General features: G+C 41.4%; 1 protein-coding gene across 18 annotated transcripts in view; it reads left to right on the top strand.

Moving 5' to 3' along the window:
• Positions 1-12,597, top strand: part of MACF1 (microtubule actin crosslinking factor 1) — a 410,210-nt gene that overhangs the window by 253,078 nt on the left and 144,535 nt on the right. For all 18 annotated transcript variants that reach the window (XM_040337002.1, XM_040337005.1, XM_040337001.1 and 15 more), the window contains 4 exons: positions 386-910; positions 2,893-3,069; positions 4,325-4,448; positions 11,164-11,372. In XM_040337002.1, coding sequence (XP_040192936.1) covers positions 386-910; positions 2,893-3,069; positions 4,325-4,448; positions 11,164-11,372 — 1,035 coding nt within the window. The remainder of the gene's footprint in view (positions 1-385; positions 911-2,892; positions 3,070-4,324; positions 4,449-11,163; positions 11,373-12,597) is intronic.

Raw genomic sequence — 12,597 nt, 5'->3', positions numbered from 1 at the left:
ATTGTGTTTTCGTGCATTGAAGTTCACTAAAGTGTATTTTTTTCCTAAACAAATTGCGTTTGAAAAACCGCTGCAAATACTGTGTGACATAAAAAATATTGCAACACCCACTGTTTTATTCTCTAGGGCCCCTGTTTAAAAATATATATAATACTTGGGGGTTCTAAGTAATTATCTAGCAAAAAAGAACAAACAGATTTTGTGAGAAGTGTCAGAATAGGCTTTGGAAGCGAGTGGTTAGTGTCATACAGCACTTGGTTTATGTCAGACTGTTGAAACTGCCATGTATAATGAAAGCTATACCTCTCTGTCACTGAGAGGGGATGGTAAGTAGTTGTATAAGCTTATCCATGTTTACAACATTTTTATGTATTTTCTATTTTAGACCCACCACCAAGAAATGTTAGGCCAGCAGCAGAACTTCATCCTGACCATACAATCAGCACAAGATTTCTTGGATAAACATGGAAGCACTTTGCCACCAGAAGAGTGTGAGCGCTTGCAAAACCAGCTTGCACGCTTGAAGGAAGAGTATGCTGCGTCTCTGTCTCAGGCACAGTTACAACTGAAGCATGCACAAGGACTGCAAGATGACCTGCAGAATTTCATTCACGATTATGGAGAATTTGAGACATGGCTTCAACAAAGTAAAGAGGAGTTGGATAAGATGCAGAAGGGTGAGGCAGACTGTGAAGCCTTGCGTAATTTGCTTCAACAGCAAGCAGATTTTTCAGAAGATGTGATCTCTCATAAAGGAGATCTGCGTTATATTACTATTGCTGGACAGAAAGCGATTGAAGCAGAAAAAGCAGCTCTTGAGCAGTCCAGTGAAGAGGTGGGAGTGGCAGCAGCTTTGGTAAAAAGCAAACTTGAAGATGCCTCGAAGAGATACAGTGCCTTGCATTCCAAGGTAAACCTGTGTTTAGTATTGGCTGTACTGATATCAGTAAGAGCAGTTTAGCCAGGTACACACTGCAATTTATTTATTTATTTTTGTTCAACCCAGCAGACTGACCAAAAAAAAATTGATTGCTGTACCAACAACAGCAATGTTGGTGTAGCGATCTCCCCCAATGTGTCTTTGTATTCTGAAGCCATTGAATGCAAACTGGTTTTCCAGCATGTCCCTTCGACAAAAGCCATTCCTTAGATACGCTTCTGTGGGACAGGCAGCTGTACACACTTACTGAATATCGGCTGGTTTAGAATGAATTTTCAGCTAGTGTGTACCCAGCTTTTTCCACCTCTAATAAATATTGAAATACATATTAGGTGGTTGTGGATTCCCTCTATTTATACCATATACTATTAACTTGTCTATTCCTATAGTCAGCTAGTCTATTAAAACTCTGATCATGTTACTGTTGATGGTACAATGATATAAGGTTGGCTATGAAAACAAACATGCTGTTTAGTAAAACAATGTCTTAGCATTTCCTATTTTCTTGGGAAATAAATAACATAAAAACACGAAAGGAAAATATTACAGAGCATATATACATTACGTAAGGTCGTCCTGTACATATTGTCTCAGCTGGGCTCGAAATGACAAGAGAGCGATTTCCCTTCAGTGAGCACTTTTAAACTTCATTCATACACCGTCTAGACCTAACCCCATTGCCAGCCCATCTAGGTTTCTGACGAATCAAAATAGTTAAGAGGCAGTCTTTCTTAACCACCTCCCACCCGGCCACTGCCCATGTATGGCCGGGTGGGCGCTTCCTCCTTCTGAGTGGAGATTCCGGAGCGTCCCTCAAGAGGGGGATCGCGCGCCCACGCAGTGGCGCGATCCCGATACACTTGTTTCACCCAGACACGGCGCATCTCCGATCGGCAGGAGGGCTCTGTGATTGGCCCTCCTGATCACATAAGGGCTGTGTCCAATCATAGCCATCATGTGATGTAAATAGAGAGCCGGTTACTATGTGATCGGCTCTCCTCACACGGAAGTTGTCAGTGAGGAGAGGAGAGCGGATCTCTGCAGCCGGCCGGTGATCAGTGAGTATGAGCTGTTTTTTACATCTTTTTACACACGAATCACCAACCTAGTGTCCCCAAAACACTGTCACCCCACACAGTAAAAACACCTGTCCCCCACATATGTAACTGTAAAATCATATCCCAATGATCATCTGCACACATATATTCGTGATCATCTGTGTACATATGTCCATGATCACACAAACAATTATTATACACTTAACGTGATTTTTTTTTTTACCCAAGACGTGTAGCAGAATAAATTTAAGCCAAAATTAGATTTTATTAGATTTCTATTGAAACAAAGTAGAAAATATATATATATTTTTTTTAAATTTCCTTTTTTTCCGCTTAAATCACACAAAAAAAAATGATTTGTGAATAAATACCACCAAAAGAAAGCTCTATTTGTGTGATCAAAATGATGAAAGATTTAATTTGGCTACAGTGTTGCATGACCGCGCAATTCTCATTGAAAGTGTGAGAGCGCTGAAAGCTGAAAATTGGCCTGGGAAGGAAGGGGACGAAAGTGTCCAGTATTGAAGTGGTTAATATATAATTATTCTGTCCATCCTGCGGTGTATTGGCCTCTAGGGGCAGCATTCGTCCATGTATTATCGCCAAGTGACCTGAGTCATCTTGCTGGCCCTTTGATCTTATGTAGCCCACCTCATCAATCATCTTGGTAGCTTTGAAGCTTGTTTGCATTCCAATCTTTATCACACCAGTTGGTCTAGAGCCAAGCTTTACCCGCTGCCAGGGACCTGATTCAACATCCTTCTGGGTCAACTTTAAGTAAAATTCCAACTCCACCATTGCATTTATTCTGTTAAACAGGACTTCTACTTTGAGTGTTCATGTTAATTTTTTTAATTGTGCATACCATGCTTTTTCTTGTTTGTGTTATTGCAGTGCTCCAAACTTGGAACTCACTTGAATTCTTTGTTGAACCGGTACCAGCAGTTCCAGGAGGGCTCTGATGCAGCTTTAGCCTGGCTGCAAAACACCGAGTTAACTGTGGAGAAGATGCTTTCTGAACCAGTAGCATCTAATCCAGTAGCTTTACAGGCCCAGCTAGACAAGGCCAAGGTAAGAATATCTTATCACTGTGTTAGTGACACTAAATAATATCTTTATTCTCCAAAAAAAAATGTGTACACGTCCACTATGTTATGGCCATCTAATGTATTTTTTATGAAATGTAGGTGTGGTTTTCTGCATTCTTGTCCTCTGTGAGCTTCCAAGCTTCTCCATTTTCCCCTACCTTTATTTAAAACTAGCAGTGCACATTAGTTGAGGGCATGTACACTGCAAATTCCATAGTTCGTAGGCCATTATCCCTTTAAATTTAGCACCATAGAATGTACTCTTTAAGTTAAGAATATAAACAATTTTTTTTAAACCATAGTTTAGTGTCTTTTCAAGGAAAATTACATACATTGGACAGTGCCATTGGCCCCTGGGCAAACTAATGCAAGGGGTTCCCTACCAGGCTAAATTATGATACATGTTGGGCATGGCTTTATAGTCTGATTAGAAATTTTAGTCCTTCTTTTTTTTTTTTTTTTTTTTTTATTTATCTTTTTACAAATTAAATATTTGTTATTATTATATTTCACAACACTGTTAATGGGGGTCTTTGGTGAGATATCAGGAAGACTTTTTAGACAGAGAAAAGGATTAAGGAAACACATTCCCCAGTTCCTTTCTGTAGCCTCAGCTGCACTGCAGACGAATGAACAGGAGACCGAGGCTTCTGTTCATTCATAAACTGAAGCATAGTAAACATTTTTTTATGAATGAATACAGTGAGTGATCGATACCAATCACTCACTGAGTTCACTTAGAAAAGGCAGGGGCTAGTAGATGACATTTACTGGCCCCTTCCCCGCTCTTCATTCTGAAGATACCCCTGTGTGCCTGCAGCTGCTGCCAGCAAGAGAGAAGGGAAGCCAGCAGTGCTGCAAGGGAAGGGGGGTAGCGGGCTATTCCCTGGGGGGGGGGGGCACATGCAGAGAGGGAAATCCGATATTGTCAATATGGCGGGTGGTGGAAATTACTGGAATCTATATTTTTGTGGCTCACCCTGCAGTGGCTTAAAGGAGGGGAAAGGGATGCCAGATTTCAGCTGCTGCGGATCGGTTCCAGTTATTTCCCTCACTTTCCGCACTGATCACCTGCTCTATTCACATGCAATTCCCCCTGCTGGGGAAGGGGGGAAACTGCACCTGGGGCCCCTGGGCAAATATCCAGGGATGCCCGAACAAAAACACGGCTCTGACTTTAGGATTCTGCCTTTTAGATGGTATCACTTATTCTGCTATGCTTTTGTCATTCTTCTCAGAACATGCAGTGTGATCTTGCAGAGCACCAAGTTCAGGTTGACAAAGTTCAAAAGGCTCTACGTGGTCTACTGGAGATCCAAGAAGATCCGCTGCCAGACTGCAAAAAGATTCAGGCAACAGCTGGTTAGTACATAACACAAGCTTAACTTGACCAACAATGTATTTCTTTGTCTGCTTCTTTTCTTTATCACAGGACACAGAGGTGTTAATAGTAATTTATGGGTTATGCTGCCACCTTTTAGATGAATAGAGTAGCCAGAAAGGAAAAAAAATAGTCTCTGCCCTAGCATAACTTCTCCCGCCTCAGTTTTGTGCTTGTGTCTGAAGGTGATGGATGCTTCCCTGAGTCTCTCTTTTCTGAGACTTTGTTTCTACATCTCTGGACCTGTTCCTTGGACCTTGTTGGAGCAGAGTTAGAACCTATTTGGATCGGTCACATGGCCAGCGGGTCATAAGCAACTGTACCTGCATAAAAGAGCAGGGACAGCCTGTAATGTGCCATTCAGTGCTGGATCCTGCAGGCATTGACCTCTGATGAACAGCATACCCAGTGATTTTGCTGGCAGGGTACGCCATAGGTCCAGGATAGTGATTCGCCTAGAAGAGGGGTCTAGACCCTGAAGGCCTTTGGGGTGTTCATTTTGTGATGGGTGAACTTTGGGCCTACTAGGCATTGCAGGGTGGACTTTTAGGTGCCTCTGTGTTGAGATGTGGCAGGCCCCTGCTTAGTGTTCTGAGTGTGCAATGTTTTAGAGCAGTGGTCATTAACCCTGTCCTCAGGGCCCACTAACAGGCCAGGTTTTATGTATTACCTTGGAGAGATGCAGATTAGAATACTGCAATCACTGAGCAGCAAATTATATCACCTGTGATGTATTTCAGTTATCTTGCAAACCTGGCCTGTTAGTGGGCCCTGAGGACAGGGTTGATAACCACTGTTTTAGAGCACAAGATTGCATCGGGACATGTGTGTTTCCCCAATGGACTGATATACTAGCTGTGTCAGTGTTTAAAAGAGGCCAGATATTCATATGGTCTCCTAATCCGCTCCTGTAGGGATCCTTGCTCACACAACTCAAGCAGTATCCACCTGATAGCTTAGCCACCCTTACTTCCATGACTACTAACTGAGCTTACTTCTGTCCAGTGCACAACAATTAAAGGGGTGCTGTCACTTTAGTTTTTGTTGCATAGGCCAGCACTCCTCTCAGCTGAGTGACCGCTCCCTGTTCAGTTTAAAGACCTATCATCCCTCAGCAAGCCATGCCGTCTTTCTGAATCCCTGCCCTTATCTGGCAATCACCACTTTTTCAGGGGCACAATCCTTCTCTTCCTTTGTGTCAAGGGAGGAACTCTCTGCAGCCATTTCTGGCTGATGAGATCAGCTCTCTTACTAGCCTGGAACGACTATGATGCAAACATGAGCACTCTCCTTCCCCTTCTACCTTTTTTCTGGAGGATGTGGCATCAGAGCAATGCCACCTTCACTAATGTACGACAAATGGCTTGTCAACCTTACACCACGTTGTCACTGATACGAAACAATGCCAGTCTTGGCCAAACCTTGTACAAAGATTTTCCAGCTTGCAGGTCCATAATCTAAGTGCCAACAGACTTAGATTGTCACTGGGTTTGGGAACTACGCAATTAACCCTTTTACCTCTCAACTTCCACCAGATGGCTTTTGGCCTATCAATCCTTGACAAGAACAGCAATGATAATTATGTCTTTAAGTAAACGTCTGTAACACATATTGTCACCAACATATAGTAGCGCTCTTCAGAGATGGGGTTTCTTTAAGTTCTGCATCAGTGCTTAAGAGACCATATCAACAATTTATGCCGGCCTTTAGCCGAGGATCCCCACTGTGCATGCGCCGCTGCAGTCAGCGGCGCATTGCGAGGGGAATATCTCCTAAACCGTTCAGGTTTAGGAGATATTCTTTATACCTAGAGGTAAGCCTTATTATAGGCTTACCTGTAGGTAAAAGTGGTAGTACAGAGTTTACTACCACTTTAAGCAAAGTCCAATCAAAATGGTACAGTGGCTTTTATATATAAGTCTTGACAGATATTCCTTATTTTGAAGGAGAAAACTGTGTATGCAGTATCTCTTTTCTTGTCTGTGAGGAGGGTGTTGATGGACCTTATCTGACCAATTAGGAGGTCTGAGGAGTGGCCCATGCGATGTCATAGGTTTATTTCCATGCAGTTTTACACAGATATTAATATCTTCGAATATGTACAGGTTGCAAACTGTTATATTGTCTAGCATGGAATTTCTTTTTAATTGAATCCAAATAGGATGGGTGCCTATTTCAACTGGCAGAGAAAGGGGTATTGTGTCCCATTTTTCTTTCCATATTATCTAATATAGTGGTGTTTGAGCATAAAAAAATGCTTCTAATTAACGGCTTCAGGTAAATTATGTTCTTATTCTGGTTTTACCATTATACCATTAACTGAAGTTATTGATTCTACAATAATAGATAGCCAGCAATGTGTATTTGCTGACTACCCTATCTAAGTTATTTACGAATAATGAATTTGAAGATTAGTGAAGAGTGAAGAGCCTATCTGTATGCTTTCCTAATTACTGAACTTAAGCCCCTCACACACGGGCAGAATGTCAGGAGACATTTTGGAGTAAAAAAAAAAGAGAAAAAAAAAGAGACATCCTGCCAGTGTGTATGTTGGTCTAGCCGACAGAAGCCGGCTTTCCATGGTGGAAAACCATCAGGCCGACCTACTCCCAATTGACCATCTCACCCAATATCAGAGATTGCTGATCGGAGTGTTTAGGTCTGGTGTCCTTTCAGTGGTCTGCTAAATATGTTCTGATATGCAGCTAAAAGTCTGTTGATTCTACGAGATGCCTTTCTGGAAAGATGTAAAGGGGGATCGCTGCTGTCATGTCTCCTATTGTATATTGTCATGGTTGAATTCTGAACAACATGACAGTGTTGCCTTTTAGCCAGCCTTGTTAGGTGCCAAATCCACATTATTATCACATGCATCAGAGGAAGCTTCTCTGAAGAGGATGATGTAGAAGTGGAAGCCGTTGAGGTTCTGGAATGCTGCTGTAGATGAGGGCTCTTCTGAATAATTTCAGGGTCCAGGGTTTTCTCAGACATAGAAGGCCACAGTGGGCCTCCTATTGGATATGTTGCATTACCCTTAGGTTGCCACTACCTAAATCATCTTCTTCTTGGTTTTGGGTCCTGGCAGATGCCAAAAAAGCATTAGGAAGTCCTTTTTCCATTGTACACTTACTTGCTGTATCCAAATTGTGCTTACCTGGAGAAGGTGTTTTCACCCTCAAAATAGTTTGCTCGGGTACCCCATGGAGGAAGTCATGTGATTTACACTTCCTAGATGGACCTCATAAGTATGGCCGTTGAAATACACATTAGAGTCCCCTGAGAATGCACTTTTGTGCGAATTGTGAAGGAAGAATTTAAGAGCCAGAAACGTCGCGCCACCACATCGGGGGCCTAAGTGGTGATATCAGGTGTAAGGTTAGCCGCTTGTCACATTGATTTTATGTATTTCTTGCCTGTTTTGTTTTTAATTGTATGTCCATTCCAATAAATACTGCACTATGAGGCATGTTTTTGTTTATTGCCTTTGATATTTTGGGACATATGAATGGAGCTCTACCCTGTTAAAGTGAGAAAGATTGGGAAGAATTTCTGGTATCAAAGCCTGCAGATATTCCTAACTTCACCCTTGTTGCCTTAAAAAGATAATTTTTTGGTGAGTGCGCATTGTATGGGGGTGATAACCGGTGAAGGTTGGTGATCGGAGTTTGCACTATTATTTTGTATGGAGTGATATCCACTTGGGTGTAATTATCGATATTGTAACAATATTACACCATACAAGTTTTTTTCTTCTTTTTTGATACACCTTGAGTTTCACAAATAAGGATAGAGGAGAGGAAACCCCAACTCCACAGGATTGGCCTAATTCATGCGCGTTTGCTGCACTTAATTGTGTAGCCAATAATTCCGGTAAGCCTTCAATCTATATATTGGCTGAACATTTTTGCACCTACTAAGTTGGATCACTGTTTTTTTTTTTTTTAATTATACAGAAGGGCCATTTTTATTGACTTTTTTTATTTATTTTTTGCACATATCACAGCACTGCACATTTTGTATGTTTATTGATTCAAAAGACTTGGTATATTGCCGTTTGCTAGCAGCTGTAGAATTTCTGTTATAATTTAGGTTTAGCATAATTTTTGTTATAAATTTGGTTTAGCGCTCACTTCACATTTACATTTTTTTATTCCCATGGAGAATGAGTTCTACAAAAATATGGGGGTTCATCAACTTGACCCAGCTGTTTCCTATTTGAACAATGCACAGACAGTCCTGATGGATGATGTCCTGGCCTTTACACATTCCACAGATTAGAGGTTTGAAGTCGTTGTTCTCTCCCAGAGGAGCGGCTCCACAGCCTGCAGTGGCTGCTGTAGGAGTGTGCCTAGCCCTTAAAGTCACTAAACCCACATCATAAAAAACTCTCAATAAATGCTTGTATTGCATGCTGTTCATATACTCACTCCACCACTATGACATTCGTATTCTGAAAAAAACCTGGTTGATCCTGTTGCTCTCTATCTCCACCTTCTGTCTGTCCCCAATTCAGCTAGGGATTTTGCAGCTTTGGTGGCAACTCTACACATGCTCAGTTTTCAGGGAGTTTCTAATCAGTGAGTGTTCCTCCCTATCACATCTGAGCAGCCCATGTGACTATAGAGTCACACATGTGCGTGTATACACAGTGGTAAATGACAGCCCACTCCTTCCCTTCTCAGTGCCCACTAAAAAGCTAAACACAACAGGGGCGGGATATTACATGTAGATTAATGGTGGCTTCATCTTCCTCTTATTCTAAGACACAGGCTGGAGGGAAATGAGACAGCCTGTGACTGGCAGAAATCCAAACGCACTATGTTATTTCCACAAAATAATAAAGATTTAATTTCAAATATATATTTGTGTTCCAATTTAACCAATTAAGGACCGAGTCTATTTTTTAGACTCAGTGTTTACAAGTTAAAATCTATTTTATTTTGCTCAAAAATTACTTGGAACACCCAAACATATATATTTATTTTCTAACACCCTAGAGAATAAAATAACAGTCGTTGCAATACTTTCTGTCACAGCGTATTTGTGCAGCGCTCTTACAAGCGCACTTTTTTGGGAAAAAAATACACTTTTTTTCAATAAAAAAAATAAGACAAAAGTAAAGTTAGCCCAATTTTTTTTTTTATATTGTTAAAGATAATGTTGCGCCGAGTAAATTAATACCCAACATGTCAGGCTTCAAATTTGCACCCGCTTGTGGAATGGCGACAAACTTTTACCCTTAATTTCCAAAGGCGACATTTAAACATTTTTACAGGTTACCAGTTTTGAGTTACAGAGGAGGTCTAGGGCTGGAATTATTGCTCTTGCTCTAATGATTGCGGTGATTCCTTTCGCATGTGTGGTTTGAACGCAATTTTTATTTTCACGCTATTTGCGTGTGTGTTTCGAGCTCGACGGGGTGCTTGAAAAAAAATGTTTTTGTTTTTTCTTATATGTTTTACTTTTTATTTTTGATACTGTCTGTTTAAAAAATAATAATAATTGGGGCACTTTTATTTCTATTACAAGGAATGTAAACGTCCCATGTAATAGAAAAAGGGGGACTCGATCTCCGCCACCGCTACCGACGGCTCCGGTAAGCAGCAGAGACGACCGAACCGCGGCGGGAGGATGGTGGTCACTTCTCTCGCTACCAAACTGTGGGCTCTTCAATATCGGCTGCACCTGCTATCTCAGGGTCCAGTATTCCATCCTTCCTGACAGTTACCGGCTTTGACTATATGGCTGCTGAAGCCTAGGTCCTGAGAGATATATATTTTAGACTCTGTGATTCCTACCCCTTTCAGGGCAAGAGATGGTGCTTTGGGTTCTTCACATTTATCTAAAGTCTATGCTTTTGCTTCAATAGTCTGATTCTATTTGTTTTGCCCCCCCGGAAGAGTCCGACTGCGTCTAAATCCACTATTTCTAGATGGATTCTTCAGCTCATTTCTTAGACCTATAGGATCTAGGGCGAGGCTCGCTCTTTGCCTTGCCTCGTAAGGGTCAATCTGCGTCCAACCCCATTTTTTCTAGGTGAATTGGTCAACTCATGTCTCAGGTCTATGGGATCATGGGTGAGGTTCCTTCATTCCTAGTTAAGGCCCATTTCCCTAGATGTGTTGGTGCTTTCTGGGCATCAAGCTTCTGTTGTTCAAGTTTGTAAGGCTATTACCTGGTCTTCTCGTTACATGTTTTGATGATTTTTGCCTCTGCAGACACCAATTTAGGATGAAGGATCTTGCTTTGTAAGGCTTTTCTCTTTGGGATTGTGCCTTGTTGTTCTTGTTTCTGTGTTGCCCTCCCCTAAAATTCATTGTTTTGTTACAACACATGTAGCAATGACTATTAACTCCTGTGATGTAGGATTTATGGTTCATCTGTAAAAAAAAACTTTCCTGGAGTACATCACAGGACCCAAGATCTCTCCCCTCTGGCTTGTGTTTCTCAATTCTTGCTACAAAACCCAGTCTTGGCTGAGCTGGGAGGAGTTCTGCCCGGTCCAAGACTCCTGCATTTTTTTCTGGCCAGTATCCATTTACCTGAAAATGGCAGCATATCCCATGTAATAATGACTGTGTCCTGCGATGTACTGTAAGAAAAGGATTTTACAGGTAAACTAAAAAATCTTAACTTTAAAAGGTAAATGTTGCCTTACAGTATTTTTGCATGAATTAATTTTTTATTTTTTTATAGACTCCATCGAAAGTCGGTTCCAAGGCCTCTCTGGCAAGATGTCCAATCACACAGATTTACTGCAGAAGTCAGTAGCCCAGTCACAGAGTGTTCAAGAAGGTTTGGATAACCTTCTACACTGGTTGGAAGGAATGGAGAAGACGATAGAGAGCCAAAAACAAGCATCAATGTCATCATCATCCATTCAGGAGGCTCTTGCACAAAATATTGTAAGTGTTTTTTTCAGCATATTAATATAAAGAGTATCAAAGGTGTTTTTATTGTAGCATTGGCACTGTAATAAAGGCAGCTGCAAACCTAAGCTTGCAGAATTTACAAAGACATGGAGGCTGAGTAGCAAGAATGAAAAGAATGCACGGTTATGGAAAAGTAATCTCTAAGACCCCTTAAACACTGGAGGCGTTTTTCAGGCGCTTTAACGCTAAAAATAGCGCCTTTAAAGTGCCTGAAAAAAGCCTCAGTTGCAATCTCCATGTGAAAGCCCGAGTGCTTTCACACTGGGGAGCTGCGCTGGCAGGGCGTTAAAAAAAAAAGTCCTGCCAGCAGCTTATTTGCAGCGCTTTAGGAGCGGTAAATAAACCACTCCTAAAGCGCCCCTGCCCATTGAAATCAATGGACAGCACTTTTCAAATAAAACGGTAAAGCGCCGCTAAAAATAGCAGCCTTTTACCGCTGATGCCCAGGCGCTGTGAGTGTGAAAGCACTCTTAATCATACAGTACAGAGGCTTGATATTCATAGAGCTTAGGTTATAGTCTAGTACCCTCAGGTGATGGGATGGTGGCAGGTGTTTTGAGGACATGTCTTTTTAACTCTTTTCCTCTCCTTGAGTTCTCAGTGTTTGCTACTGTCCTAATGGTGATGGACCCCTATGTAGAAATCACTCTTGGTGCAACTAGCTTATAATGTTACTCTGGATTCTTCAGTGAACACTTCACTGTTTTTTAATACAACTATAGAAACTGTGCATCCATGTCTATGCAACCTCAGTAAAACCTTGGAAGCCGTACCCGTACCCCATGCTGTGGGGATGGCTTGGATCCTGCATGAACACTCACCTCAGCACTTGTAGTCTGTTGCAGGCTGCTATATAAGTCCAGGACTGTGGTCCATCTCTTTTTTTTTTTTTCCTGTTCCCTCTCCCTGTTTTCTTTAGCTGTACTGTAGTCCCCCAGCAATTATGAGACACAATATCTCAAATATTTGTGTATCCTGAATTGTATTCAATATATGTTACAACTATAAGGAAATTGAGAATGTGTGTGTTTTTTTTTTTTCACTTACACAGTATTAAAGTGGTTTTAAACCTCGGACATGAAATATGAACAAAGCCTATCCCTCTATAGTGTGTTCTTGTCTCAATTAAGAGCATTAAAGCAGTTGTATCACCCGCTTGGTAATTTTTTATCTACAGGTAAGCCTATAATGAGGCTTA

The sequence above is a fragment of the Rana temporaria genome, chromosome 2 (genome assembly GCF_905171775.1).
Source record: "Rana temporaria chromosome 2, aRanTem1.1, whole genome shotgun sequence".
NCBI lineage: Eukaryota > Metazoa > Chordata > Amphibia > Anura > Ranidae > Rana > Rana temporaria.
Note: the sequence above shows the minus strand (reverse complement) of the source record. Positions and strands in the feature narration are given on the sequence as shown.